Below are 24747 nucleotides of genomic sequence, written 5' to 3'. Positions count from 1 at the left end.
ACCAGGTACTAGTGACATGTAGGATGTATACACGACTTTTGGCCAGTGCATGGAACCCGCTAGCTGACCAAGTACTCGGGACTTCCGCCTTTTTTTCTTTTCTGGGGGGTTCCCCAAAATTTCACAAATTTCAAATCCCAGCCTAACGATTTATTCTCAACTCAACAGGAACAGCCCTGGAGCACATCACTATCTGCTTTAGTGCATGTTGGCTGTGCGTGCCGTGCAGTGCTGTCCCGTAAATGCAAAGTTTCTTGACGGGCTGATAAATCGTAACTTCTTGTTGTCATCTTTCACAATTCCTGTCCTAAAAAAACATTTAGTCCGACCGTTCCTCTCATACCTCACGAACCCTCAAACCTTCTTTTACCACTTACTGCGCTTCACAGCTTCGGCTATCCCCTAGTCCTACCTCGAAAAGCTATCGCTATCAGGGGCCGTCCTAGTCGCCGCCGACCTGCGTTTTTCTGTCTACAAAGGTCAAGTTTTTTTTTTCTCCACCAATACGATTGAGGAAAAAAGATTGGAAAGGAGAGGGGAATCGACAATACCCTATTTCTTCTTTGCAGCCTGCGACCCGCTCAAAGATTGTTGGTTATCCAAAGGCAAGATTGGTACGGCGGTCTGTCATAAGTCAGGATTACAGTGTAAGTGGTATCGCCTAATCCAGCACCAGCACTTTACTAGACATTCGGATGCGTAGGGGGGATGAATACGCCACGCAAATAACCGACCAATTCTTTCATCCTTTTTCTGCATATAAACATATAACGTCTATTGTCCTACATTGAGTTGACCTCTCTCGCTCAATTGGGATTAAATTCGGTCAAACACTAGATATTTTTCGTCTCGTTTCTTGGGTTACTTAACTAACACAATTTTTTTCTGTCCCACTAGAGGCGACCAGGATCCAGCATCTAGCAGAAGGCTGTCGAAGGCAGCGTTTGAGGCGGAAGGAACTATTAATTGCCTTGTCTTAGGTAATAATAGAGGAGTGGGAACTTTTTAGAAGTCGGAGACTACGTACCACTGGGCACTTAACCACGCTTGACTAAAGCCGAAAACTTGCATTCCACTTTCCAAATGAAGGGCCTATTCGTTAATAAAAAATCCCCCAAGAAGACGACAGCAGGCGACAACACCGATTCTAACACCGCCGGCCCCCACCATCACCAAGAAAAAGTGCAACCGCAAATCCCTCGTTCCGAACAAACCTCGCCTGTTAAATCTTCTACTTCGTCATCGTCCAAATCTCCAACAAAAAAGCCCTCCCGCCCCGCATCGCCTGCTCAGCGGGAGCAGCCTAAATCCCGAAGTTCTCGCTCTTACGCGAGGCATTCGACCGATCAAGGCCAGTCTTCCTCAAGACGGAGTAAAATTGACACGAACACTCACCCTCTCAATTTGCACCCGGACGAGATCAAACGCTTATCTGCTCAATTTAACATGAACCGCACGTCGCTTGACAAGATGGACGTGGACAAAGATACACCGACCGCAACTCCTTCCTCACCACCCCCCGTACAACCGCAATCTTCTTTCACCGTACCTGTCAAGTCTCCCAAGGTCACCGCCACTCCCAAGACCAATGGAGTAAAGAATGGCGCAACCGAGGAGCCGCAGGGTCCAGCGCCTCCACCTCATCGATCTAACCCTTCTAGCCCGGTGCCCAATGATGCTGAGTTAGCCGAAGCTCACAAAGGCGATGGCAATAGATTCTTCAAGCAGAGAGATTATGCTCGAGCCATTGCCGAGTACACTAGTGGTATGTCACTGCAAATTTTGACAGTTGCAAATATTTATGGAAAAGAGTAAAAGAAAAGAAGAAAAACTAATGTTCAATAGCTATTCAACTTATGCCCAACGAGCCTACCTATCTTAGCAACCGTGCTGCCGCTTACATGTCTGATGGTCGATATGAATCTGCTTTGGATGACTGCACTCGCGCTGTGGATTTGGACCCTAACAACGCCAAATTTCTTTTGCGTCTAGCTCGTATCTACACAAGTCTTGGACGTCCCGAAGAGGCGTTAACGACCTTTGATCGCATTCGTCCGGCCGCTTCCGCCAAGGATATGGCCGCTGCTAGGGAGATGATGCATCATGTCAAGGCTGCCCAGGACGCTCTTGACCGTGGTACTAGTGGTTCTATGGTTCTACATGCGTTAGACCAGGCTGAGAAGCTACTTGGTGGAGCTGTGAAGCCTCGAAAATGGCAGTTGATGCGCGGCAACGCTTATCTTAAAATGGGAGGCGCTAACTCCTTTGGAGAGGCGCAGAATGTAGCCATGGGACTTCTCAGACTTAACAACCAGGATCCGGAAGCATTGGTATTGCGTGGTCGTGCTTTGTATGCTCAGGGCGAGAACGACAAGGCCATCCAGCATTTCCGTAGTGCATTGAGCTGTGATCCCGACTTCAAGGATGCCATTAAATGGCTTCGAACGGTCCAGAAATTAGACCGAATGAAGGAGGAGGGCAATGCGGATTACAAAGCCGGCAGATGGGATGCTGCATTTAACAAGTACTCTGCTGCCCTGGAAGTAGATCCTACGAACCGAGGCACGAACTCGAAGCTCTACCAAAACCGAGCTTTATGTCGACTTAAGCTAAAGCAATTCACTGAGGCGATTGCTGACTGTGAAAGAGCTATTTCCCTTGATTCTACTTACGTCAAGGCCAGGAAGACCAAGGCTAATGCATTGGGTCAAGCCGATAAATGGGAGGACTGCGTTCGTGAGTGGAAGGCTATTCAAGAACTAGATCCAGAAGATCGCAGTATCCCTAAAGAGATCCGCCGAGCGGAATTGGAACTTAAGAAGAGCCAACGCAAGGATTACTATAAGATCCTTAACGTCGACAAGAGTGCCGACGAGAATGGCATCAAGAAAGCTTACCGCAAGCTTGCTATCATTCACCACCCGGACAAGAACCCCGGCGACGAGGCTGCCGCTGAACGATTCAAGGACATCGGCGAAGCCTACGAGACATTGAGCGACCCTCAGTATGTATTGATATATGATACCTAACACTGCTTATACTAACGGATAAATCACAGAAAACGAGCTCGATATGACAGTGGCGAGGATCTGATAGATCCCTCCGATATGTTCGGCGGTGGCATGGGAGGCGGAATGGCTGGCGGCATCGACCCGGAGATCCTATTCAGCATGATGAACGGCGGCGCATCCTTTGGCGGCCAAGGCTTCGGCGGCGGTGGTTTTGGTGGCCGATCACGCCCGCAGGGATATCCGGGCGGTTTCCACTTCACGGGTTGACAATCCGAGTCTGAATCGGAAATTTTCAGCGGCGATTCTGACATCGATCAAGACGCCAATTCTGAAGATGAGCGATCGGCTTGGAATCAATCTGCGCGGAAGTCTTCGTACGAGGCAGGCTTAGAGAAAAGGATTTCACAATTTCGGTGGTCCTTGATGGCGATAGCTGGCTCGTTCGTGTTCCTCCCGGTGGAATTGGCTACAACACTCCTCGTGTTGTATATGTGCGCTGTTATTGCAAGGTCGTCAGGCATCACGAATGGGATCCTGTAAAGAATCGGAATTTGGGGATAGACAGTTCATCACCCGGCGTTAGGATCATTGAAAGTCATTTGCGTGGAGGTCTGTCTGCCTTGGAGAATGGCGACATAACGACCGTATAGGAAATGAGCAAGGATATGTGCTCCCAAAAGAGGACTAATTATGTTAGACAGCTCAATGACATGCATGAAACCCGTTCGCTTCGTTTTAGGCGATACGTCCACCTATTAGCATTTCTCTTTCCTCCTTTCTCTGGTGTATATCACTTTCTGTTGTTCAGATTGGTTTATGTTGTAACGAGATAATGCTTATTGTACGAGTTTTTATGCATGAGTCGAGATACGTTTCAATGCATAATTCGATGCAGTAGAGTCGATTAACTTCCACTCATAAATCTTATTTCCATGGAAGATACCTAAATAGGAAGGGGTACCTGATTAATGTGATGTATGTGATACCATCAAGGTCGAGTTAAGCGTGGCCTATCCCTGCGGCCGGTAACCGAGCCAAAGTTTAAAGAAGGTCCGGCTTCCGGGACTAAAATAGGATCCATACCATAGATGGGTTGGGTGTTACCATTTTAAGCCAACTACATAATTACATCTTATCAATCTCCCAAGTTGGGGATTATTGAACCTACCTACCCACTTCAACCAACTTCAACCAACCCGAAGCTGGAATCTGCCAGCCAATATCTTTCCAACTGCTGACGTCGACGAAAGATGTGACCTCATTCGTTTCTTTCTTTCTTAAGCAGATTATATAGTAAACGGATCTACGAAACGGATTCTACCTTCGACGACCAAAGTCCGAACTGTCCGATCCCTCCGTAGACCGGCGCGCAGTTACGAATCACCCCCCAAAAATAACTATGGCGCGCTCCCGATTCCTCACGCGCTTCCTGCCTTTCAGCCCGACGGCCACGCCGACACAGGCTGCCACGTACCTCCTCGGCATCGCGCTCTTCAGCATCTCGTTCCTGGTGTTCCTCAACTCGGCCGTCTCGTTCGTGATCACGGACCTCCTGGGCGTCAAGACAGGGGTCGGCGACATCGTCGGCACACTAGGATTTGTGGATGAGGTCGTCGCCCTGGTGGCGTGTCCGGCCTGGGGCTTGGTCAGCGACCGTCTGGGCGTCCGATGGGTCGCAGTGCTGGGCTACGCGATCATCGGCATTAGCTTGTTCTGCTTCGTCCAGGCCCGAAACGTCTACCCTAGCTTGGTGTTCGCCAGGATCGCGTTCGCGCTCGGGGCTACGGCTTCGGCGACTATGGTTACGGCTATCTTGCCTGTGCTTACGGATGATAATAGGGAGACGAGCGATGGGGAGGACGAGGTACTGGGGAATGAAAATGGGAATGGAGAGAGTAGGAGCGTGAGGAGTGCGGCCTCTAGTCGTAAGTCGGGTCACCAAGCTAGGGATAGCGTGGCTTTGAGCTTGGAGAGCGAGGCTACGATTACTCCGGAACGGTTCACACAGCGCAATCGAAGTGATACGGGAGGTAGTAGTTACATCTCAGATGACTCCTCGGACGCATACGGCAGCGTCGAGGGTAGCGGCCGTAGACCGTCCGCTTTAGCCGGATACGTCGGCTTGTTCACTGGCTGCGGAGCTTTAGTCGCCTTGATCCTCTTCCTCCCTCTGCCGGCTCAGTTCTCAAGGAAAGAAGGCATCACACCCGCACAGGCCATCGCGCACAGCTTCTACGTCGTAGGCACCGTCGCGCTCGCCGTATCCATCTTCGTGTTCTTCGGTCTCCGCGGGCTCAAAGGCGAGGAAGGGAAAGGGTGGCGTATGCTCCTCAACCTACGCAAGCCGCAAAACGCCACCAATCCCACCCCCAACGCCGACTCCGCCGGTCCGTCGTCATCGTCAGCACTAACCCCAACTAGGAGACCGCTCCCCTATCACCGCCTTCTCCTCTCCTCCCTCCGCCTCGGCGCCACAGATCCGCACATCGCGCTCGGCTATCTAGGCGGGTTCGTCGCGCGCGCTAGCACGGTCGCTATCTCCCTCTTCGTCCCGCTGTACGTCAACGCCTTCTTCATCGGCAACGGCTTCTGTCGCGGCTCGCCGAACGACCCCTCTCCCGAGCTCAAAAAGGAGTGTCGCGCCGCCTACGTCCTAGCCTCTATCCTAACCGGCGTCGCTCAGCTCGCTGCTCTCCTCTGCGCCCCGCTGTTTGGCTATGCTAGCCGTAGGGGCGCTGGCATCGATTACTCGCTCGTCATCGCCGCGCTGCTGGGTATGGCCGGGTACATCGCCTTCCCGAAGCTGCAGAGCCCCGAGTACAAGGACGTCGACGGCCGCGGTGGCGGACCCGCCGTTTTCTTGGTCGCCGTGCTCATTGGCGTTAGCCAGATCGGAGCTATTGTGTGTAGTCTCGGGTCTCTCGGACGCGGCGTCCTGGCCGTCGACGCACCCGCCGTCGGTATCGACGAGGAGGAAGAGAGTGGGGGTGCTGAGACGGATGCTCTTCTAGGCCCGGATGGCAGCAGTAGCACCTTAAGAGCAAAATCAGAGCCGGCTTCCCGCGTCCAGCTTAAAGGCTCCATCGCCGGCGTGTATTCGTGGTGCGGCGGCGCCGCTATCTTGCTGCTGACTAAGCTCGGCGGATACATGTTCGACGCCGTGTCGCCCGGCGCTCCTTTCTACATGATGGCTGGGTTCAACGGCGCTTTGCTTGTTGCTAGTTTGGGCATTGGGATCGCGAGTGGTAGGGGTGGGAGGTTTGCTAGTAGGAGTCGGTCGTCGAGTATGTGATATTGGGAAATTGCGGGAATAAGGAGAGGAAGGTATAGTAGTGTCAAAGAAAGGGAATAGGGATGGGGGTAAGGTATGGGGAAAGGGGATGGAAAGCGGGAAGCATGGTTGAATCATGTGTAATAATACTGTTTGTATATATAGTGCATGGGATAGCGAAATGAAAACAATATCAAAGCAAATAACTACCTAATGTATGTCACATATGGATGTCTTGGTTGAAAATATGATAATTATCACTATAAATGTTCTGATGCCATGTACATTATACATATCTAGGTAGTTATATGAAGTAGAGAAACATGACTATTATTAGAGGCCGCTCGAGTAATCGTTTACTCTCAAGATTGCTCATCTATGCTTTATCGATATTACGAACCGGCTCCCCCGAGACACCGTTTCGGGTATCCAGGAGGGCAATTAATGAAAACGACTCAGAAACACCTTTCCCTCCTTTTCGATTCCCAAACCGCATAATTCGTATCCTGTTTATTTTGAGTATTGCTTAACCAAAGGCTACTGTCGATTGGTTGGACGCCATCTTCTTAGCTACGGAACCGTATTTAGCTTGCCAGGCGTAAAAATACACCAACGCAGCGAAGGGCTGTCCGAGGACTGTGAAGGAGACCCAAAAGATGCAGTTTCCGATGAGCCTACCATTGGGTCCCTGCATTCTCTCGAAGACCCGAGTGACCCAGATTAGCGGGATCTGAACGAGCATTCCCATAAATGCAACACCTATCATCTAGTTAGTTTAATGTCTCGAAATCGCGGAAATAGCGAGTACCTACCAATGATATTTTTAGTGGGTATTCCAACAAGCAGCTCGTGCAACACGGCTGAGACGAAAAATACAGCAATGCTAGCCAACCTCATACTCCAACCCCTACCTATTAGAGGCGAGAAGATGTGCCTCTTCATGAATTGGTAGACAGGTTTGTTCCATAATCGCCAATAGTCCCCTAGCCCAGCTGAGTTCCACCAGTCGTCATAGAAGGCACGGTCGCCAAACCGCATGACCTCGGCCAATGCGTTCAGAGCTGACTGGAACAGGGCAAAGAAACCTGCCAACCAGATGATAAGCGAGATGGTAGAAAGCTTTAGGAGTCGTTCGACAATCGAAATTAGATCCAAATGGTCGATCTTGTCCAGCGAATTCCATAGGACCGGAGCAGCATATTGCGCACTGCAAAACCATATGAAGACGCTCAGGCAAACAACTTCGCCAAGTCTCTTCAAGACAAATAACCATCTGATATTCTCCGATCGAGGATACACCGGCTGGTATACCAGCGTTGGCGCCCACCAGAAGTAAACCAAATTGTCCATAGTGATATTCTCGGGATATGGGCACTGAGTGTATAGCTCAGGCAACAGAGCCAATTCGCCTTTAACTGGGTGCAGGTACGCGTGTCGCAAATCTCTATTTGTGAGAGCGTACGATACAACCTTCATGTAAACGATGATAACATGAAGCTCTGTGATAGTTCCGATCAAAGGGTGGAATATATGGAAGTAGACGACCCAACTGTGGATAGCTAGAGCCAGAGTCGCGTTGAAAAGATGAGCCCTACGGATACTCCTCCATTTAGACTCAAATTTGGCTTGCTGGTCTTCTGTCGGGCTCGATGATCCTCCTTTGCTAACATATTGATCGAGCGAGATGCGTGCCTGCTTGGCAGCGTACCATTCGAACGAATATGCGATAAATAGATGGCAAGGTACTAGTATATATAGTAGGAAGCCAAGAATGATATCTTTCCGCCGGAAGTCGTGGCACGTTAGACATATTAGGTTACCATACTATGTGCGTGTAAGTTTATATCCGACCGGCTTGAGATTTTTGGTGCAAACCAACCTTTTGCATGTTCTCGATCACCAATCGCAGATTTCCCACCACTAGAAAGTATCAGTATACCCCGACATTCGTCATAAGGGGACCAAGGAGTTGTACCAAGTACGATAACCATCAGGTTCCTAAACCCTAGAAAGCTAGGAGGGGCTCTCGCGTCATGGCTTAGGGTGGAAGGTCTCGATTCGGAGTGGACCGCAGTCACATGCCTATACTTTTTGAACGCAAATGTCTTTTTCTCCCTGTTTGTTTCCCCATTCGAGACCGTGGCGTTACCATTAGTCCCGCTCGCGGCGCCGACCCGTCGAAGCGGAGCTGTCCCCGTATCCGTTTCCACGCTCGTGGCAGTAGCCGAATCCATGGCGAATTTATAAACTCGAACAGTTGTGTTGGCGTTGGCGTTGGCAATGTAATTTGATAGCTAGGGTGTATAGGAGGATCTTCGAGGGCCTTCGAGGGGAAATAGAGAACGGCGACGGTTAGGAACGAATTATATCGGGAATCAATAACCTTGCAAGTATTAGCGATAGTTCCACAAATTGCACTTTTTTCCACAATCTCAAGCTCACAACGCCACTCGGCACAGGCGCAATCCTTCAGCTGCCAAAGGAGAGGGTAGCTAAGACATAGACTTGGTAGACTCTCGTATTGTGAATTGGGTCTGACGAAGAGAAGAGTAACACATACATATATCAATATCTGTAATAGGAAGAGATAGCACTCTCGCATCCATACATCCTAGATATCCGAGATAGGAGACTGTTGTCAGTGTTCCTCCTATGCGGCTGTAAGTGATTGGTGATTGGTGTGGAGGCTTAGGTGTTGTCGATCAGATCAATTGGAATGCTACAAGCACCAGCGATATGTAAGAAGATGGAGGAACTTGGAAGTTGTAAGAAGTTTGATTAGAGGCAAGACGTTATCCCGTTAATAAACGCAAAACTGTAAACCTCGGGTTCTCCCTTGGCTTAACCTTAAGCCTATTTGAGTCTTCACAGATAAAACTGCAGCAATAAGTATCGCCATTATTGCATCAGACCCTGTCGATCGAGAAGTAGGTGGGGACAATGGAAGCTTCCTTCCCCTCTGGCGCATTGGAAGAGCCATTGATTAGTGGGTCCAAAGACGCGGCTACTATCAGGTAGGCTCGATCATGTCGAATATTCTTTTTTACATCTTTTCATATAGTTATAAATGTTTCCATGTAACTTTCGATGGCGAGGTTTCTTGTAACTAGGACGAAACTTAGGCATTCGATAGAGCTGAACCATTCTTTATTTCGGGTAACCGACAAAGGACCATTAGCTAGGCATAATACGTTAAACGGGAAGTGGAACATTGAAAGAAAAAAAGAAAAATCGACCGAGAGGCAAGGAACTAGGAGCAGCAGCATTGATGTAACGTCAATTAACATGTGAAGAAACGCTTGGCTACGAGAATTTCGCTTCGGTCGAATGATAGTGAGATGGGTCCAGCTGGGTGATTTAAAAAATGCATCTTGCAAGGTTATCGTAGGAGCCGAAAACGCCATCGAAGCCGGACCTAGGGGTTCATGTCTATCTAAGGCTTAAGCAGATCACTACGGGCACCCCACCAGTATCTGAAAAAGATAAAGTGGGTCGTGTGGCTCAACTAGCATCAGCCGCAGCCTGTCATTGGTAATACAGTAGCAGTAGTACAAAGTACAAAGTACATAGCAATTGAAGCTAAGTTCCCTGCAGCAGTTCTACATAACCCTGCCTTAATTATTTGCAGACATCAATTGACTTCGCGTTTGTAGCTTTCCTCAATTCACCTTCACCCAATCACTACAATTCAACCAAACGATATCATTCCCTCCTCACCAACTTCTTAACACAACATTTGAAATCATCTCTCCACAATTCGCCTTCTTGAATGCGATTACGGTAAATAAATCGACATGTCCTACGAGCCACGCGGCGATCATGCCGCCCAAGGTGGACACGATTCTGGCTTTGTAAGAGCTAGAGGTCGACGTGAGTATCTCATTTTATTGTCTAATTCCTATGTATCTTTGAGACCGGGTATTCTTGCCTGAGTATTTCGTAATTGTAACATGTTGTCGCGTTTACATCATGTTTTCAATCCATCTACTCAACATTTCTTCGATGACCTATCGTCTCATTCCCATTCTCGCCTCTTCATATTGTACATACTCACATACTAATATTTGCCTATAGGTCCCGTCACTGATTATGGCTCCACACTTGCGCACTGGATGCGCAATCGCGAACCCCGTTTTAAGGGAACATTCAAGGGCGAGGCTGAACGTCCTAGTGCTAGTTACATTATCGACGTAAGTGCTACGTTCCATGATTTCCTACGCCAGAAAGTACTAACTTATGACTAGATGCTACCTCCCCTTGCAAGAGTTACCAGTCCAGCTGACTCTGTCCCTACCAAGCACCTCCATTCATCTCTCAACAAGATAAAGCACCCAGTGAATGTTGTGCGATGGACGCCCGAAGGACGTCGACTGCTTACCGCATCAAGCAGCGGTGAATTCACGCTATGGAATGGTACCGGCTTCAACTTCGAGACCATTATGCAAGCGCATGACGTTGCCATCCGTGCTTTAGCATATTCTCACAGCGACGATTGGTTGATTTCAGCTGATCATGACGGTATCATCAAATACTGGCAACCCAACTTCAACAACGTTCAGGTGATACAGGGTCATACTGACCCCATCCGAGATCTCGCATTTAGTCCTAATGATTCCAAGTTTGTCACAGCATCGGACGATTCCTCGTTGAAGATTTTTGACTTTGCTGGAGGTGTTTCTGAATCGACACTCCAAGGTCATGGCTGGGATGCAAAGAGCTGTGACTGGCATCCCACGAAAGGTTTGATAGTTTCGGGATCTAAGGATCATCTGGTCAAACTCTGGGACCCCCGAACTCAACGATGTCTCACTACCCTCCACGGCCATAAGAACACCATTACAAAAACCTCCTTCGAACGCGTTATGGGTTGGTGTCTTGCAACTTCAGCGCGAGACCAGACAGCAAGGATCTTCGATATTCGAATGATGCGAGATATCTGCCTTCTCCGAGGCCACGAAAAGGATATTTCGACCCTTGCTTGGCATCCGATCCATTCAAACCTACTCAGTACCGGAGGTAGCGAAGGATCTTTATTCCACTATCTATTAGACGAGCCTAATATGCCAGCCGGCCAGGCCATCAGTACAGCCGTCTACGAAAGCCCGGATCCATTGACAGCGCCGGCACAGTCCATATACCCGACGCATAAGGTTCCTTTCGCTCACGATTTTGCGATCTGGTCTCTTGATTGGCACCCCCTCGGCCATATTCTAGCATCCGGCTCGAACGACCGTATTACGAGATTTTGGTCCCGCGGTAGACCTGGTGAGACAGATATCTTTCAAGATAGATATCACATTGGTGAAGCAGCTGCCGAAGCTCAAGGAACCTGGGATCGACGCGGTGGTCGTCGTCAACGCCAAGAGGAGGAAGAGCAGGAACTTGAAGATGAGATGGAAGGTTTGGTCGATCAGAAGATGCCCCTCAAACAACCAACATCCGTGTTTCCAGGTCTTCCCGGCCTCTCTTTGCCTGTCAACGGAATTCTACCACCGCCTCCTATTCCCGGAGTTAGTTCTGCTTCTACATCGGTTACAGCTCCACCTCTACCGTTCCCGATTCCTGGCGCTGGCGGGGCTCCGCCGCTTCCACTACCTGGTGGTTTGGATCCTACTAACCCAGCTGACTTTGCTAAAATCGCAGAGCTCATGCAGAAGGCTGGCCTGCCTCCCCCTCCCCCTCCGGGTATGCTACCGGGTATGTTACCACCTGGTTTTATCCCGCCTCCCAACTTTGCGGCTCCCCCGGGCTTCATACCGCCTCCACCTCCTGTCTTTGCATCGGGAGGTGTCGACATGCAGGCGGACGGTAGCAACGGCGGACGGAGACGCGCGCCTCTTCCTAGTCAGGAAGAGAGTCTACGGATGGAACAGAAGAGGGGAAACTACACTCGCGTCCGCTAGTACCCTTCGAGTCCTATTCCCCTTTCACCTCATCAATACACGAACGCGCCAGTTTCGTCTACCCTTGTCTCTTGCGGGACAAACTTAGGATACCCAGGACACTCTGGACATGCGGGACTTGCTAGTCCCGGTAGAGCAGGATGTCCCTCAACTACTATGAAACAGAAGGACTCTATCAGTCCAAGTTGCTCAGGAATTCCTGGCCTAAGTGCGACAGACCGCGCTCTGGCTAATGGCAGACGAATAAGCAAACTTCAGCGAGCTGCGTGCTCGAGACCCGACCCTCTACCTGTGTTGGGCTGGGTAGAAACTCCCTCTGGAAAGCGTCATAGGTTGGACGCACCGCTTTATTGGTAAAGCCGACCTATGTGATTGTTTAATGATTAGACCTGAAGCGGTCGAAGTTGATACAGCGGGCAATTTTTGCCAGAGCCAGGGGCCGATTGATGGAATTGTAGATATGCAACTTTGCTTCATATTTCAGACAAACAGAGCGATGTACGATGAGATGGACGATACTCTTTGGTCATAAGAGCTGATACCCACACATCATTGTACATGAAAGAGTAACGGCGTTGAAGGCGCTGTTAGGAATAACTTGTCTGAAGCTATCTACAATTAGATAGGTACCAATGAATTATGCAACTTCCAAAGCACTACGCAGTTTTCAAGTGATACTTTCAACTAATCATTATCGTACTTTTCTAATGTACGGGTTGGAACACGTATGGGTACCAAAATATTATAGTTAAATGCTATGTTATGTTATGTTATGCTAGACTACCTAAGCTCCAATGCAATCCCCTGTCTCAACCCGCCTTTACCTCCGTATGCTAATGCTAGTAAAAACAACAAGTACTTATACATGATTCAGCAAATGAGCTTGATGTAGATGAAGATGTGTAGGTAGGTATAGGTAAATTAGTTCTCGAATATCAAAACGAGCCATAAACAAGATTCGCCATGTCCCCGCGAGGGGAACATAAAAATGCAATGCAAAAAGCCGTGTATGAGTATGAGTCCGTACTGTGTATCCCGGTTGAATTTTTTTCTTATTTAATTATCCAGCTAAGCTTCTATCCGTAGGTATGTATGTACATCATAGGCCTCGTTTCTTCGAACGTTGCGAGAGGACCTCATAATTCGTGACGGTAATGATGACCATGAGGAATATGTAGGTATGTATGTGGGTAGGTAAGTTGACTAGCGCTTCGCAACAGCCGACCCCGGCTTCGCGAACGCCTTCTGCCTATCGGCGTACTCCTTAATCACCAACGCGCACGTGGTATCAGAGCACAGCCTCTTTCGCCGCTGAGCAGGCAGCTTCGTAGCGAACTCGAGGCCGCTGGCGCGCTCGACGGCCTCGACGGGGACCTCGAAGTCGGTGATGGGCTTGTCGTTAGGAATCGGCGCGTTGGGCAGCACGAAGGCGCCGATCGCCACGTTCCCGCCGACGGCACCGTCTTCCGCGAATATGACCTTGTAGAAGTGCGTCGGCACGGCGACGTTCGGCGGGTTGCCGATGACTTCGTATCGCACGTACCACTTGTTATCGCTTGGGTCGCGCTTCGGGAGGTATAAGGGCCCCGTCACGATCCGCACGCTGGGATACCGGCCCGTCAGGTTGCGGCAGAAGTCCTCGAAGTGCGCCCAGTAGTCCCGGTTGAAGCCCTCGCCTACTTGCGGACACATGTTCGTCAGGTAGAAGGTCTCGTCCATCGCGGCCTGGCCCCATTTTGCGTCCGCAGCGGGCACTTGGTGGCCTCGGTCGTAGCCTGATCGGAAGTAGTCCTTTAACTTCGCCCGGAACTTGTCGGGCACTCCGTCGTCTTCTAGGAAGACGCTGTGTTTTCGGTCGCCGCCGCGTTGGGCTAGGGATGCGGGTGTTATGTGCTCGGCGACCCAGTGGGGGTTGCGTAGGCGGCGGTCGAAGGAGGAGACTAGGGCTTGTCGTGTTGCGATGTCGGCTATGGGTCCTGGGAACCCGTATTCGAAGAGCCCGGATGGGTCGACCGGGCCTAGGGCTGCTGGTGCTGATGTCGAGTATGGGTTGGGCGGGCCTCCTGTTTGGTTCGGGGGCGGGAATATCTGTTTGGCTGGGATCGGAATTGGTGCTGATGCTCCTGTCGAGAAACTTGTTGAAGTTGTGGATATGGGAGAAGTGTCGATTCTTCGTTCTGATGATGATCTTAATGAATACATTGCGGTTGTTATGGCGGCTCCGGCACCTGCGCTTGCCGCTGCTATGACTGCGAAAGTAGTTTTTGACATTGTCAACTAAAGAGGGGGCTCTCTTAGAGAGCTACTTGCGTTTGACGGGTTTTATATGAAAGGCGAAAGAATAAGGGAGATAAGAGGGAGAATGGCAGTGAAGAAGTCAGGCGCAGGTATATGAGCAATATGAGGCTCACGAGGGGTGTATTGCGGACGCCCTCGTGGTGGTGAGGCGTGCAGCAGATGTCTTGGAATGAGATCTTCGGAAGTTTTTGAGATTTTTCAGCCTCGATGGAGTGGAGGTACTAGATACACCGAAATAGAGGGGTCCCTATCGATATACTAGAATTGGGTTAGGGGCTTGGTGTGCTGTAAGGTACGTCGTGTGCACAGACCAACGGTTTATTTTCATCGAACCCGTCCTCGTGGCACTTGTCAACCTTAATCGTTATAGCCCACCCACTCTCAGCCCTAAGACCAAAGTTAGATCTTTCCCCTATCACATGGCAAAATACATGGCAGGTACTGGTTATGCCTGTTTTGAAATTCCCATACGCAAATTCCCATGCCCTTCCTCGCTTTGGTCATAAGCCCCTTGTTACTCATTCTTGAATTATGACGTCAACCGACTCAACTATTGTCCTAATATCCATCCGCGTGTTGATGAATCAAATGATCCCTCTCAATAATGAAGAATAATATGACTTTATGACTCAGATCCTTATGTACGTCGGAATATTTATATGGTATTATTGAAGAGATAACTAGCAAGAAATGAAGATTTTAGTATAGTTCCGCCAACGACTGTCAACCCGTAGAGGTACCTTCTATCTGTATCCGAAATATACCGACATCTTCCGTATCAGACTCTCGACTAAATAATATTGAAACCTCTCATATTTACTTTTATCTATCACAGCTAACTCCGAATCTTCGCTCGACTTCACTAGCGCTTGAATTCACGCACCGTACTCCATTGACAACGTGGGGGGCATCTCTCTGACATCCTTTTGACTAGGTCACGATCTCGACGATATCGTTCCGTTATAGGCTAGTTCGCGGTCTGGCTTCAGGATTCCTCATCAACTCATAACTTTCTTCTTGTTGTTCAGCAGTACCACTTCTATCAAGACGAGTTTCGCTTAAGTTCCGTTTGCTCAGGTTCTGGTGTACATCGCGGAGGCCTCTGAGACCCTGTTCCATAATCGAGGGCGTTATAGTTTCACCATATTCCTCATGCTCCTTGGCGTCGTAAGCTAACGCGTACTCAGCCCCGTGCTTATTCAAAGCTCTTTCAAATTTGAGATACCGCACAGCCTGATGGATGAGTTGAGTGATAGCGACAGCGAGTAGTATGACGGCAGTTGTCTGCCCAAAGTCCCAATCGTTCTCGTTCTCGTGGTTTTCTAGGGCCCCCTGGTTTTCGGTTCGTAATTTGATCATCATGTATAGATGTACTGGAAATTGGAGAAAGCTGAGAATCAACAACGGCTTCGCAAATCTTGCTGGGCAAAATAGTGCACCGAGCATAACTAGAAGAAGCCATATCGCCATGATCGCCACATATGCCTTGTCGGTACCTGGGTGAGTTGCATTCGCACTTGTGATGCCTGTCGTTATATAACAATGACCGAGCTCCTCGGAAGTAAGGGACCACCCGTTAAGGCGGATCTCGAGAAAGACGGTCATTACCAGAAATAAGACTGCGAACATATAAGAGACACGGAATCGACCGGTCCAGTGAGAAGGTACGATCTGGTGATGCTTCTTCTTTGGCGTCTTAGCACCCATGAAGGTCCAGCAAATGAGAGCTGCAGCATTGGAAATACTACGAGTTTGGCAAAATGTGAGTAGATTAGTTCCCAAAGCTATCCAGAATAGGAGGGAAGAGAAAGCTTACCCAACGAAGCTGACGGTATCAAAAACTAAGTGGAGATGGTAGAGATCGATATGATTGGCACTTGAGATTGCCGTAATAATGAGGGCGGCTCCTTTACGTTGAATATGAGCGAAAAACTGTCCTTCGGGATGTACATAATGGTGATGTAAATGGATGAGTAATACACGTACCCGTAATCATCTGCAAATCGTTGCCGACCATAAGAATCTCAGACACAAATCCGAGTCGTTTCTTCTCACTCTCATGTTCTGGTGTGCCCTCGGGGTGTTGCGTATCAAGCCGGCCGAGTTTCGTTAGGAAGAACACCCAGAAAGACAATGCTAGGGAGATTAAGGCTTGGACGCTGAGGCCTAGTAAAATCTACGTGGATTGAGAAGCATTAGAATTGATTGCATTCAAAGATCCCAGATAAATATGGTGAACTCACTCCATAACCCGCGATGTCGGGCATGGCCTCGCCGACCTTCTCACATTGTGTCGGCACTTCAAGAGGCTCAGAAGCTTCCATGATTATAAGAGTTATCGGACTTTAAGTCGCGATACTTGGCAAAGGTTGGAGGATAATTCGTAGGGCTGAACAACCGAGTCGCCAAGTTGCCAAGCGAGAACTCGATTGGCGATATATAAGAAGCCAAGAGACTTGGAGGCATCCTAAAGCCCAAGAATCTGACTTTTCGTCAGCTCTTTATTTGTATCGGTCCCTGTCCTTCGAAGCATGCCAAGAATCATGGATTATTTGCGTACGCGGCTGGGTTTTGATTCTCATAGTAATGAGCTGGCACGGCCTCATAGGATTAGTGATGCTGTGCCGCATGCACGCAGAACGCTGTTCAATTTTTGGATCGTTAGACGGTCTCGGCAGTGAGCTAATCTCATCGAACCGCTGTAGGTTGAATCCTAGAGGCGGTAGCTGAGCGGGGATATCAGATATCTGAGCAAATCAAGCAAAGGTACCTGGTTTATAGATCCGTAAGTGGTAAACGACCTGAACGAATTATGGGTTGTTATTTCAGCTACCTCCATTAAGAATTTCCAGATATCTTGATAAGTGGTTCCTTGTCAGCCCTATTATCGGGCTGCGCTAGGGCTCCCATTTGCCAGTACCTAAACAAGCCACAGAATGTTATGTCTGGTTTGGGAACGAGAGCGAGAGCGAGGACGGAATATGAGTATTTGCTCCAAGAGTTGAAAGATATCTAAAACATTGCTCAGTTTCATTTCTTATGATATTGATAGGTCTTTTGGAAGAGGGTTTGTAATTTTAACCATCGGGATCATCCTAGCAAGCCGCCAGCGCCATTTGGTTTTAACAAATCCCCGGTACCTAAAGAAGGCGCCCGGGTCCATATCCGGGGGGTTTATCTTTCGCTGGGATTATTTCGCTTTCGCTCACCTACGATTCACAGAACTGCCGGTTACCAGACAGCCAGAGTAGCTGCTAATCGACTTAAGCTACGCTGCCACGTTCATATGTACCAAATCTAAGACTGCTCGCCTCAGGCTCGAAATTTAAACGATCAGCGTTTTGAGTTCGATGATGCTGACATAAATACCGTCTTATTCGCATCATTGGCCACAGGTTGTGTATCAGCCAGTATCGTTGTCGTATGAGCTACTCAAAGACATAATTAAATAGACCGTTATGGAGTTCCAAAGCACATGAACTTTGATGATTTGAGTGCGGAAGTTGTTCGAAGAGGGAGGAGTGTTACATCATCCAACTTGGAACTGCAAAAAGTTGCGACCGAATAAACTATCAGAGTTAGGGGCTTGACGTCACAATATTCTTAAATCGACGTCCCGTTGCCGTCTTCGCCTTCGATGTCTAAAGTTGGAAGCTACTAGGCAGCTAGGTACCTACCTAGGTACATATTATACTGGACACCTTGAAGGGTGTTCGTCAACGTACGTCGTCCCCTTTGAATAGGTCTTGGCCTAGGTTTTTGGGGGTGCAAATTGTAAGATTCATTCGCTAATGATAAGGTCTGACAACTCACAGGAAGCAACGCAGCTTATCAGTGCGGATTGAACGAATAGGAAGTATGCTACGAATAATGCTTTTTATTACTCAGCATAGAAATATCTCCATGCCTTGAGCGTAGTGGCTGTTGGGAGTGGCAAAGTCTGCTTATATGCAACGAGCCGAGCACGAAGTGGTCGAAGCCTAGAAACCTTGCGGAGTTATCTTGTTTACCAAGGCTGCAGAGTACCTAGGTAATAAACATGTTCGATACATGAGAAGATGCAAACAAAATTGGCCTACAAAGCACCTGGTTGATCAGCACATAATATAAAGTGCCGCAAACCGGAAGGCTGTGGGGGTTACATACACCGCCTGAAACATAATTGTCACAAGTATGTCCATCAAGGTTCTTTAATAGCCCACGATGTCTTCGTCACTAATCTTCTGCAGCCTCAAATCGAGTTTAGACCAATCAATGAATATTGATGAACTGCCATGAAAGATGTTTCTCTTACTAATCTGATGGGGGCACTCTCAAAAAGGTTGGTGAGTTAGTCTGACTCGGCCTTTAAGAAGAGTATTTGACTCAAGTCTAAATTCGCTGCTGACACGCTCACCCGAAACCAACCCTTTGAATTTACTTAGAGAATCATAGTAAATAGACGAGGGCTTCGATCTTTATCTGATAATCTGAAGTTGAGACGCTAAATGATGGATACAACCCTGGAAAGGTCCTCCGGTGCCGTCCATGGATCTATTCGCGGCATTTCTCTGGTGAGTCCACAGCGGGAACTAAAACGTCAATTCAGGAAAACTAGCAAAGGACCCTAATGACCAACCCCTCCAGGCTCCAGCTACTACCTGCCTAGTAGGTATGTATGTACCTACCATGCAGGGCGTAGATCATGTGTATGTTATCAAGCTAACATTTGCTTTTGAAGGGTCTGTGCAAGGCTGGATATGAATGGTACAGCGTACCTATCATCGAAACTCGAGGGTTCAACAAAGCGTGCCGTTACCAATTATGGGAATAATACCCCACGAGGGATATAGGCGTGATTGGCACTTCACAACCAGCCTTTAAAGACTCCTGATGGTTATAGGACAACTCTTGGCTTTCAGCCTCAAAGCCTCATCTCGGTGTGTTTGTCAAACAGAAATAACCTTGATGGGCTCCGTAGATTTATATGGGACTTAGTTTCCGGATTACTAACGGTCTTAGCAAGATTGGCCATCAAGGTACCCGTCGGAGCAGGGCTTGGCAAAGCTTGGCACAGCATCATAAGTCAGCTGGCCAATCAGGTAAGCTTTAAAAACACCCGTACGTCCTCTGTGCCTTCCCGCGCAGTGTTACATAGGCGAGTAGGTAGCCACCCTTTAGTGATTGACGTCCACACTAAATAGAACCTTCCGTCTTAACATCTGTTTTCTCATCGCAAACTTATCGTTACGGCCGTCTCTCTTCTTCCTATATTTCCCTAAGATTTTGTTTCTTGTTATAGAGACTTTGACTTTATATTCTTTGTTGAATTAGTATAACTCGGCACCTTAAGAACGGAACTTCGAAATTTGCCGAAAGCGTCTCAACTTATATACTTCCACGCGCCAGTGTTTGCAACATTACCAAATCATCGGGTCGCACATAAATCACAACCTCCATGTTCCCCTAACCCATTTTTCTTCAACTTTTGAGGGAGGACGGGCTCCTGCAGGCACAAGGCGACGTCGCGCTGCAAGACGTAAGACAAACCTGGCCCATCATGGAGGTTGCTGAGATCGATAATGATACGAGGGGATGGATCATGTGCCTAGTGAGCGGCGTTGGTGGGTGACACTAACCACATGTGCGCTGCCATGTTCGCCTGATATACTTACTCACTGATTCTGCTATAGCTTGCATGATAGGATCCTGTATTATCTACGTCGATGTAATTGTGCGGCTTTTCCCCGGGAAGAAGGATTTCCGAATACAAGACAGTAATACCTTTCTCGCCTGTTCACTAAGCTTGAGCTTCGGCGTTATGGTAAGTCTTATCCTCCTCTCGAACCGTTACCTATTATCTATTTTGTGGGTGAATTTCTCACGATATGATGTAGATATTTATGTCGTTATACAGCATGCTGCCCGAAGCAAGGGATTACCTTAAGAAAGGGGGTTTTCCGGACCAGACAGCAGGCTTTGTCTTGATAGGATGTTTCGTTGGTGGCTTCGTGGGAATTCAAATACTTTCGAGATTATTTCACCAACTTCTACCATCACATGTTGTCGATTGCGATCACAGCCACGATGATCATGCTTTAGATAGCCATAATCATTCAGACGAGAATGGTCTTAGTCGAAGGTTATCGTCCCATGCTCATAGCGGTGGTAGACATCCCCAGTCCATACATGTCCATCTTCGCGGCTCAAAGCCCAGTGCCAGTGAGAATGGACATGTTAATGAAGTTACGCCGCTGCTCTCCAGGGAAATATCGAATGAATCACATCATGTGCGGCCACTCAGGAGAGCGGAGACTGCTGGTCCTACAGAGACAACCCCTCATATCATATTGCGCGGAACCCGCAGCCGGGCTGCGACGGTGGAAAGACGACCGTCGATGTTGCAGAAGCGGGTCATGTCTTTCGTGAAGGACACTAAACCGAACTGTGACGAGGCTGGCCCATGCTTTGGATATTCGGATCCATGCGGCCAAGAATGTTTCAAACACCTTTCCAACAGAACTGGGCTCTTGTCTCGAGTCGGGACCACTTTACTTCGTACTCCTGCTACTGGACATAGCGAGCCCTGTATAGATACCGTGGAGGAAGATGGCGACCACGACCACTCCTCTCCGGTAAGCCCTTCATATCGGACAAGCCGAGCACATTCGCATGACCCCGAACACGAAGACGTATGTTTCTCAGAGACATCCGAAGACCTCGAAGCTCAACACCACCACCATGTCGCCGAAAACGCCTTCTTGTCCATTGGCCTACAGACCTCGATTGCCATCGCGCTGCACAAGTTCCCGGAAGGCTTCATCACATACGCCACGAACCACGCGAACCCAGCGCTAGGCTTCAACGTGTTCCTCGCACTCTTCGTGCACAACATCACCGAAGGCTTTGCGCTCGCGCTACCATTATACATGGCGCTGCATAGCAGGCTGCGCGCCATGCTGTGGTCGAGCATTCTAGGCGGCCTGTCGCAGCCTCTCGGCGCCGGCATCGCCGTGCTGTGGTTTAAGCTAGCCCAGCACCACTCCAACATCGACCCGGACGCCGTCGCCTACGGCTGCCTCTTCGCCGCCACAGCCGGCATCATGGCCTCTGTCGCCCTCCAGCTCTTCGTCGAGAGCCTGAGCCTGAACCACAACCAGAACTTGAGCATCCTGTTCGCGTTCCTCGGCATGACCCTGCTCGGCGTCAGCAACGCTTTCACCGCGCACGCGCACTAGCATTTGGGTTAATTAAGTTGGAAAGACAGCCGTGAGGAGGGGAAAAGGAAGGAGATGGAGAAAATGTCCGAGCGTCTTACTCATAGCTGAAGAAAAATCCTTTTTTGTTTTACTTTTATTTTTTTTAGGAGCTTGGTCACTGCACGGGATCGGCATCGGGATTCGGGCTGGTATCATTATGGTTTATCGATTGGCGGCATCTTGCATGCTCGGCGTCTCCCGGAGGTCTCTTTTCGCGGGTACGAGATACGTTGGTCGTATTAGCGAAACTGGGTAACTGCTGTAAATTTGCAAAGGAGCAAAAAAGGGACTTGGGTTGGTTTGTTGCAACATCGCTCCTCGCTTGCAATACGTAGGTACGTACTATAGCTTGATAGTAGGTATATCATAGTATAAAACTAACTCATCATGTCTGAATGACGACTGATACAATACTTCCTAATTACTTGGGTTTACTGTGGGATATATGTGATACTATTCATATTAATTTATGGTATTCAATACGTTAGAGCTAACTCTTCTATGTATGTTGGTAGATGTGTACATCTGTAGATATGTAGAGGCTTGCAACCTAGACATGCATTCACGTAACTTCAGTATAAAATTATATCCTACATCTGACTCCCCTCCCTCGGCTGCTCCACCAACGCGCCACTCATCAAGAACTCCCCGCCAGCAGCGCGCGGCTGTCCGAAAAGCACCATCTCCCGACCGCCATTCGTACCCCACCAGGCGACGCCCACAGCGCCACGCTCAACGTCCATCTCGCCACTGACTAGTACATCCCAGAAGCGGCGGCGGGCTAAATCCCGCATAGCTGGGTCCGCGATGGCGTTCATGGACTCAGCGGTGCGCGTGAGCCATTCCTCGATGGCGTAGAGCGGGAGGTGCGGTAGAGAGTCTATGATGGCGAGGACAAGGGCCGTCTGCTCTGAGACTGGGCCCTGGTCTTCCTTCTTGGTACCAGGAGCGGGGGTGGCTTGCTCGTTTAATGGGAGCAGGGGCTGCGTTGAGGCGTCTATGGCGCGGAACCTGAGCGTTTCGAGAAGGGCCTCAGAGAGCTCTGGCTCGGTCGCGGATATGGGGAAAGGGGGGCTGGTGATCTGCATGACGGTGCGGAATGCGAGGCGGAACTGGCGTGGGGATATCCGGGACGGGAAGGAGGAGAGGAGGGCGTCGATGTAGAAGGGGATGAGGGAGGCGGCGAGGGGGCTGTGCTGGGGGCATGAGAGTGCCGAGAGCACGGATGAGTGTGCTGATTCGAATAGTTCGAGCGTTAAGGATGATGGGGGCAGATTGGCTGGGCTGGAGAGCCATGAGGTAGTGGGAGAGAGGTATGCTGTTGCGGGTGAGATGATGAGGTTCTCGCATGCGGGTGTAGGTAGCGAGAATGGGAGGTGCTCCGCCGTGTTTAGGTAGAAGAGGCTTAAAGCTTGGATTGTTGGCGATGGCACTACGTTGCTTGCCGTAGGCGATGGCGGTTGTGTGTCTTGTAGGAAGGACATACAAGCATCCGGATAACGTGTAATAATATCCAGGGAAGTGAGGTAAGTGAACTCGTACACCTGGAATGAGCCCGCTCCTTGCCGTGTGGAAATGAAGGATAAATTGCGTAAGGTATGCAACGTTTTTGAGGCTACAGTCGGAGCTATCATGTCATTTCTCATAAATGGGTCTAGGAGACACCGTCCGACTATGGGTTGGAGGGATGCAACCACGGCGTACATGATCTTTTTGAATAGCTGCCATAGTCTTAAATGGGGGCCTTGGAGCGTCTCGAGCGAGAGAGCTGCGACTTCAACTGACAGGTCGATAGCGGAGAGGGGACAGTGGGACCATTTATCCAATAGTCCAACTGTGAAGTCGAACAAATCTTTCTGGGCCTGAAGTATTATATTAGGGTCGGCGGTATGTTGAACGGCGAAAGGTACAAGGCGTGACAGAGGACCCATATTCTGGGTTAGAGGCCGATTCTCAAGAATCTGAAGTCTTGTGACGGAGTGTGAATTGGTGCGCCATGATATGATCTTGCCCGGTGTAATATCACGCATAATTGATGAAATGAAGTCTCCGTGCTGAAAACCTTCGTCTCCGAGCATCGCTTCGATGATCGCTGGTAGTAGGACGTTTCCATTTAACAACTGCTTGGCCGACTCTGACAGGAGAGGGACGGCATATGTCAATGCCAGGACAACAGCACCACGCCCCAACGGTCCCGATTCTTGAGGGTTTAGTAGAGCGAGATTTGCAGCTGTTGCGACGGCTTTTTCAAGCATCGACCGTAAACTCCAAGACAGCGATCTTCTATCGTCACCCTCCATGCCCATCAAGACACCAGTTAAGACCAGCATATGTTGCCATCTACTAGATCTATCATCGGCACCCTTCGCGATTGCACGTGCCCAATCCTCGCTGCTGACGCCACTCCCTACCGGCAGTCCTCCTCTTGGGTTGTTTGCATTCTCAAGCTCATTTTTCCCTACGTGAATGGCGGCGGTGTTGTATACGCTAATGATACGCAGACAGGTACGTAGTCCATCCGGGGCCTGCCATATTGAACGCGCAGTAAGGAAATGTGAGGTAAGTAGAGAGAGATTAAGCGGATTGTTTAGATTGGTGAGGAGTGTAGTCGTCGTCCCGTATATCTTGTCTGTTTCGACCGGATTGGGAACGTCATGATAGGCCCGTAGGACTGTTGTCAACAATCGATCGGCCGGCATTTTCGCGTTTCGAATTTCAGATTTCGATTGTCGACTTTCGATTTTCGAGAACTAGTGTCCTACACACCGAAGACCTTATTCATTTCATTTCATCGTTGACTGAGCTAATGTTGTTTTGGTTAAAACTTATGCTTAGATGTCGGTAAACGATGGAGTGTTACAATGATCACGTCGTAGCTGCCCTGTATCATAAGGAACCTTAGGAGGTGGACACGCTAAACGCTAGCTGGTTAATCGGCATGCCGTCCAAATTTTACCGAGGCACGACGTCAATTGAACCCAATTTGTCCCCTGTAGCAGCCCCGACCGCGGGAGCTTCCCGCCGTG

At 49.2% G+C, this 24747-nt stretch overlaps 8 protein-coding genes across 8 annotated transcripts; 4 read left to right on the top strand and 4 right to left on the bottom strand.

Annotated features, from left to right (window-relative positions):
• Positions 1 to 1083: 1083 nt before the first annotated feature.
• Positions 1084 to 3278, top strand: GGS22DRAFT_178487 (uncharacterized protein; the record flags this gene model as incomplete). The annotated part of the gene is made up of 3 exons (XM_047963584.1): positions 1084 to 1765; positions 1846 to 3004; positions 3059 to 3278. 3 exons carry the CDS (start codon positions 1084 to 1086, stop codon positions 3276 to 3278), a joined length of 2061 nt encoding a protein of 686 aa, XP_047821148.1.
• An 816-nt stretch (positions 3279 to 4094) lies between these two features.
• On the top strand, positions 4095 to 6458 carry GGS22DRAFT_156743 (uncharacterized protein). The gene has a single exon (XM_047960410.1). It carries the CDS (start codon positions 4411 to 4413, stop codon positions 6301 to 6303), a length of 1893 nt encoding a protein of 630 aa, XP_047821147.1. The 5' UTR covers positions 4095 to 4410; the 3' UTR covers positions 6304 to 6458.
• A 93-nt stretch (positions 6459 to 6551) lies between these two features.
• On the bottom strand, positions 6552 to 9014 carry GGS22DRAFT_107590 (MBOAT, membrane-bound O-acyltransferase family-domain-containing protein). Its single transcript, XM_047957852.1, has 5 exons — positions 8843 to 9014; positions 8258 to 8665; positions 8162 to 8202; positions 7095 to 8106; positions 6552 to 7041 (listed from the first exon to the last, which is right to left on the bottom strand). Exons 2-5 carry the CDS (start codon positions 8514 to 8516, stop codon positions 6809 to 6811), a joined length of 1545 nt encoding a protein of 514 aa, XP_047821146.1. The 5' UTR covers positions 8517 to 8665; positions 8843 to 9014; the 3' UTR covers positions 6552 to 6808.
• A 919-nt stretch (positions 9015 to 9933) lies between these two features.
• On the top strand, positions 9934 to 12328 carry GGS22DRAFT_107586 (WD40 repeat-like protein). Its single transcript, XM_047957851.1, has 3 exons — positions 9934 to 10152; positions 10357 to 10472; positions 10527 to 12328. The coding sequence occupies exons 1-3, from the start codon at positions 10077 to 10079 to the stop codon at positions 12183 to 12185; spliced, it is 1851 nt and encodes a 616-aa protein (XP_047821145.1). The 5' UTR covers positions 9934 to 10076; the 3' UTR covers positions 12186 to 12328.
• Positions 12329 to 12917: 589 nt separating this feature from the next.
• GGS22DRAFT_156739 (uncharacterized protein) lies at positions 12918 to 14683 on the bottom strand. Its single transcript, XM_047960409.1, has one exon. The coding sequence runs from the start codon at positions 14454 to 14456 to the stop codon at positions 13389 to 13391; it is 1068 nt and encodes a 355-aa protein (XP_047821144.1). The 5' UTR covers positions 14457 to 14683; the 3' UTR covers positions 12918 to 13388.
• A 170-nt stretch (positions 14684 to 14853) lies between these two features.
• GGS22DRAFT_156733 (uncharacterized protein) lies at positions 14854 to 17075 on the bottom strand. The gene is made up of 4 exons (XM_047960408.1): positions 16727 to 17075; positions 16470 to 16659; positions 16300 to 16390; positions 14854 to 16227 (listed from the first exon to the last, which is right to left on the bottom strand). Exons 1-4 carry the CDS (start codon positions 16805 to 16807, stop codon positions 15444 to 15446), a joined length of 1146 nt encoding a protein of 381 aa, XP_047821143.1. The 5' UTR covers positions 16808 to 17075; the 3' UTR covers positions 14854 to 15443.
• Positions 17076 to 19799: 2724 nt separating this feature from the next.
• On the top strand, positions 19800 to 21706 carry GGS22DRAFT_107540 (ZIP zinc transporter-domain-containing protein). Its single transcript, XM_047957850.1, has 3 exons — positions 19800 to 20086; positions 20156 to 20286; positions 20360 to 21706. Exons 1-3 carry the CDS (start codon positions 20023 to 20025, stop codon positions 21698 to 21700), a joined length of 1536 nt encoding a protein of 511 aa, XP_047821142.1. The 5' UTR covers positions 19800 to 20022; the 3' UTR covers positions 21701 to 21706.
• Positions 21707 to 22190: 484 nt separating this feature from the next.
• Positions 22191 to 24601, bottom strand: GGS22DRAFT_156722 (peroxin 8). Its single transcript, XM_047960407.1, has one exon. The coding sequence runs from the start codon at positions 24418 to 24420 to the stop codon at positions 22312 to 22314; it is 2109 nt and encodes a 702-aa protein (XP_047821141.1). The 5' UTR covers positions 24421 to 24601; the 3' UTR covers positions 22191 to 22311.
• Positions 24602 to 24747: the final 146 nt, after the last annotated feature.

This window comes from Annulohypoxylon maeteangense, assembly GCF_022496945.1.
Source record: "Annulohypoxylon maeteangense strain CBS 123835 unplaced genomic scaffold GGS22scaffold_4, whole genome shotgun sequence".
Taxonomy (NCBI): domain Eukaryota; kingdom Fungi; phylum Ascomycota; class Sordariomycetes; order Xylariales; family Hypoxylaceae; genus Annulohypoxylon; species Annulohypoxylon maeteangense.
The sequence above is the reverse complement of the archived record's forward strand: the minus strand, read 5'-3'. Positions and strand labels throughout refer to the sequence as shown.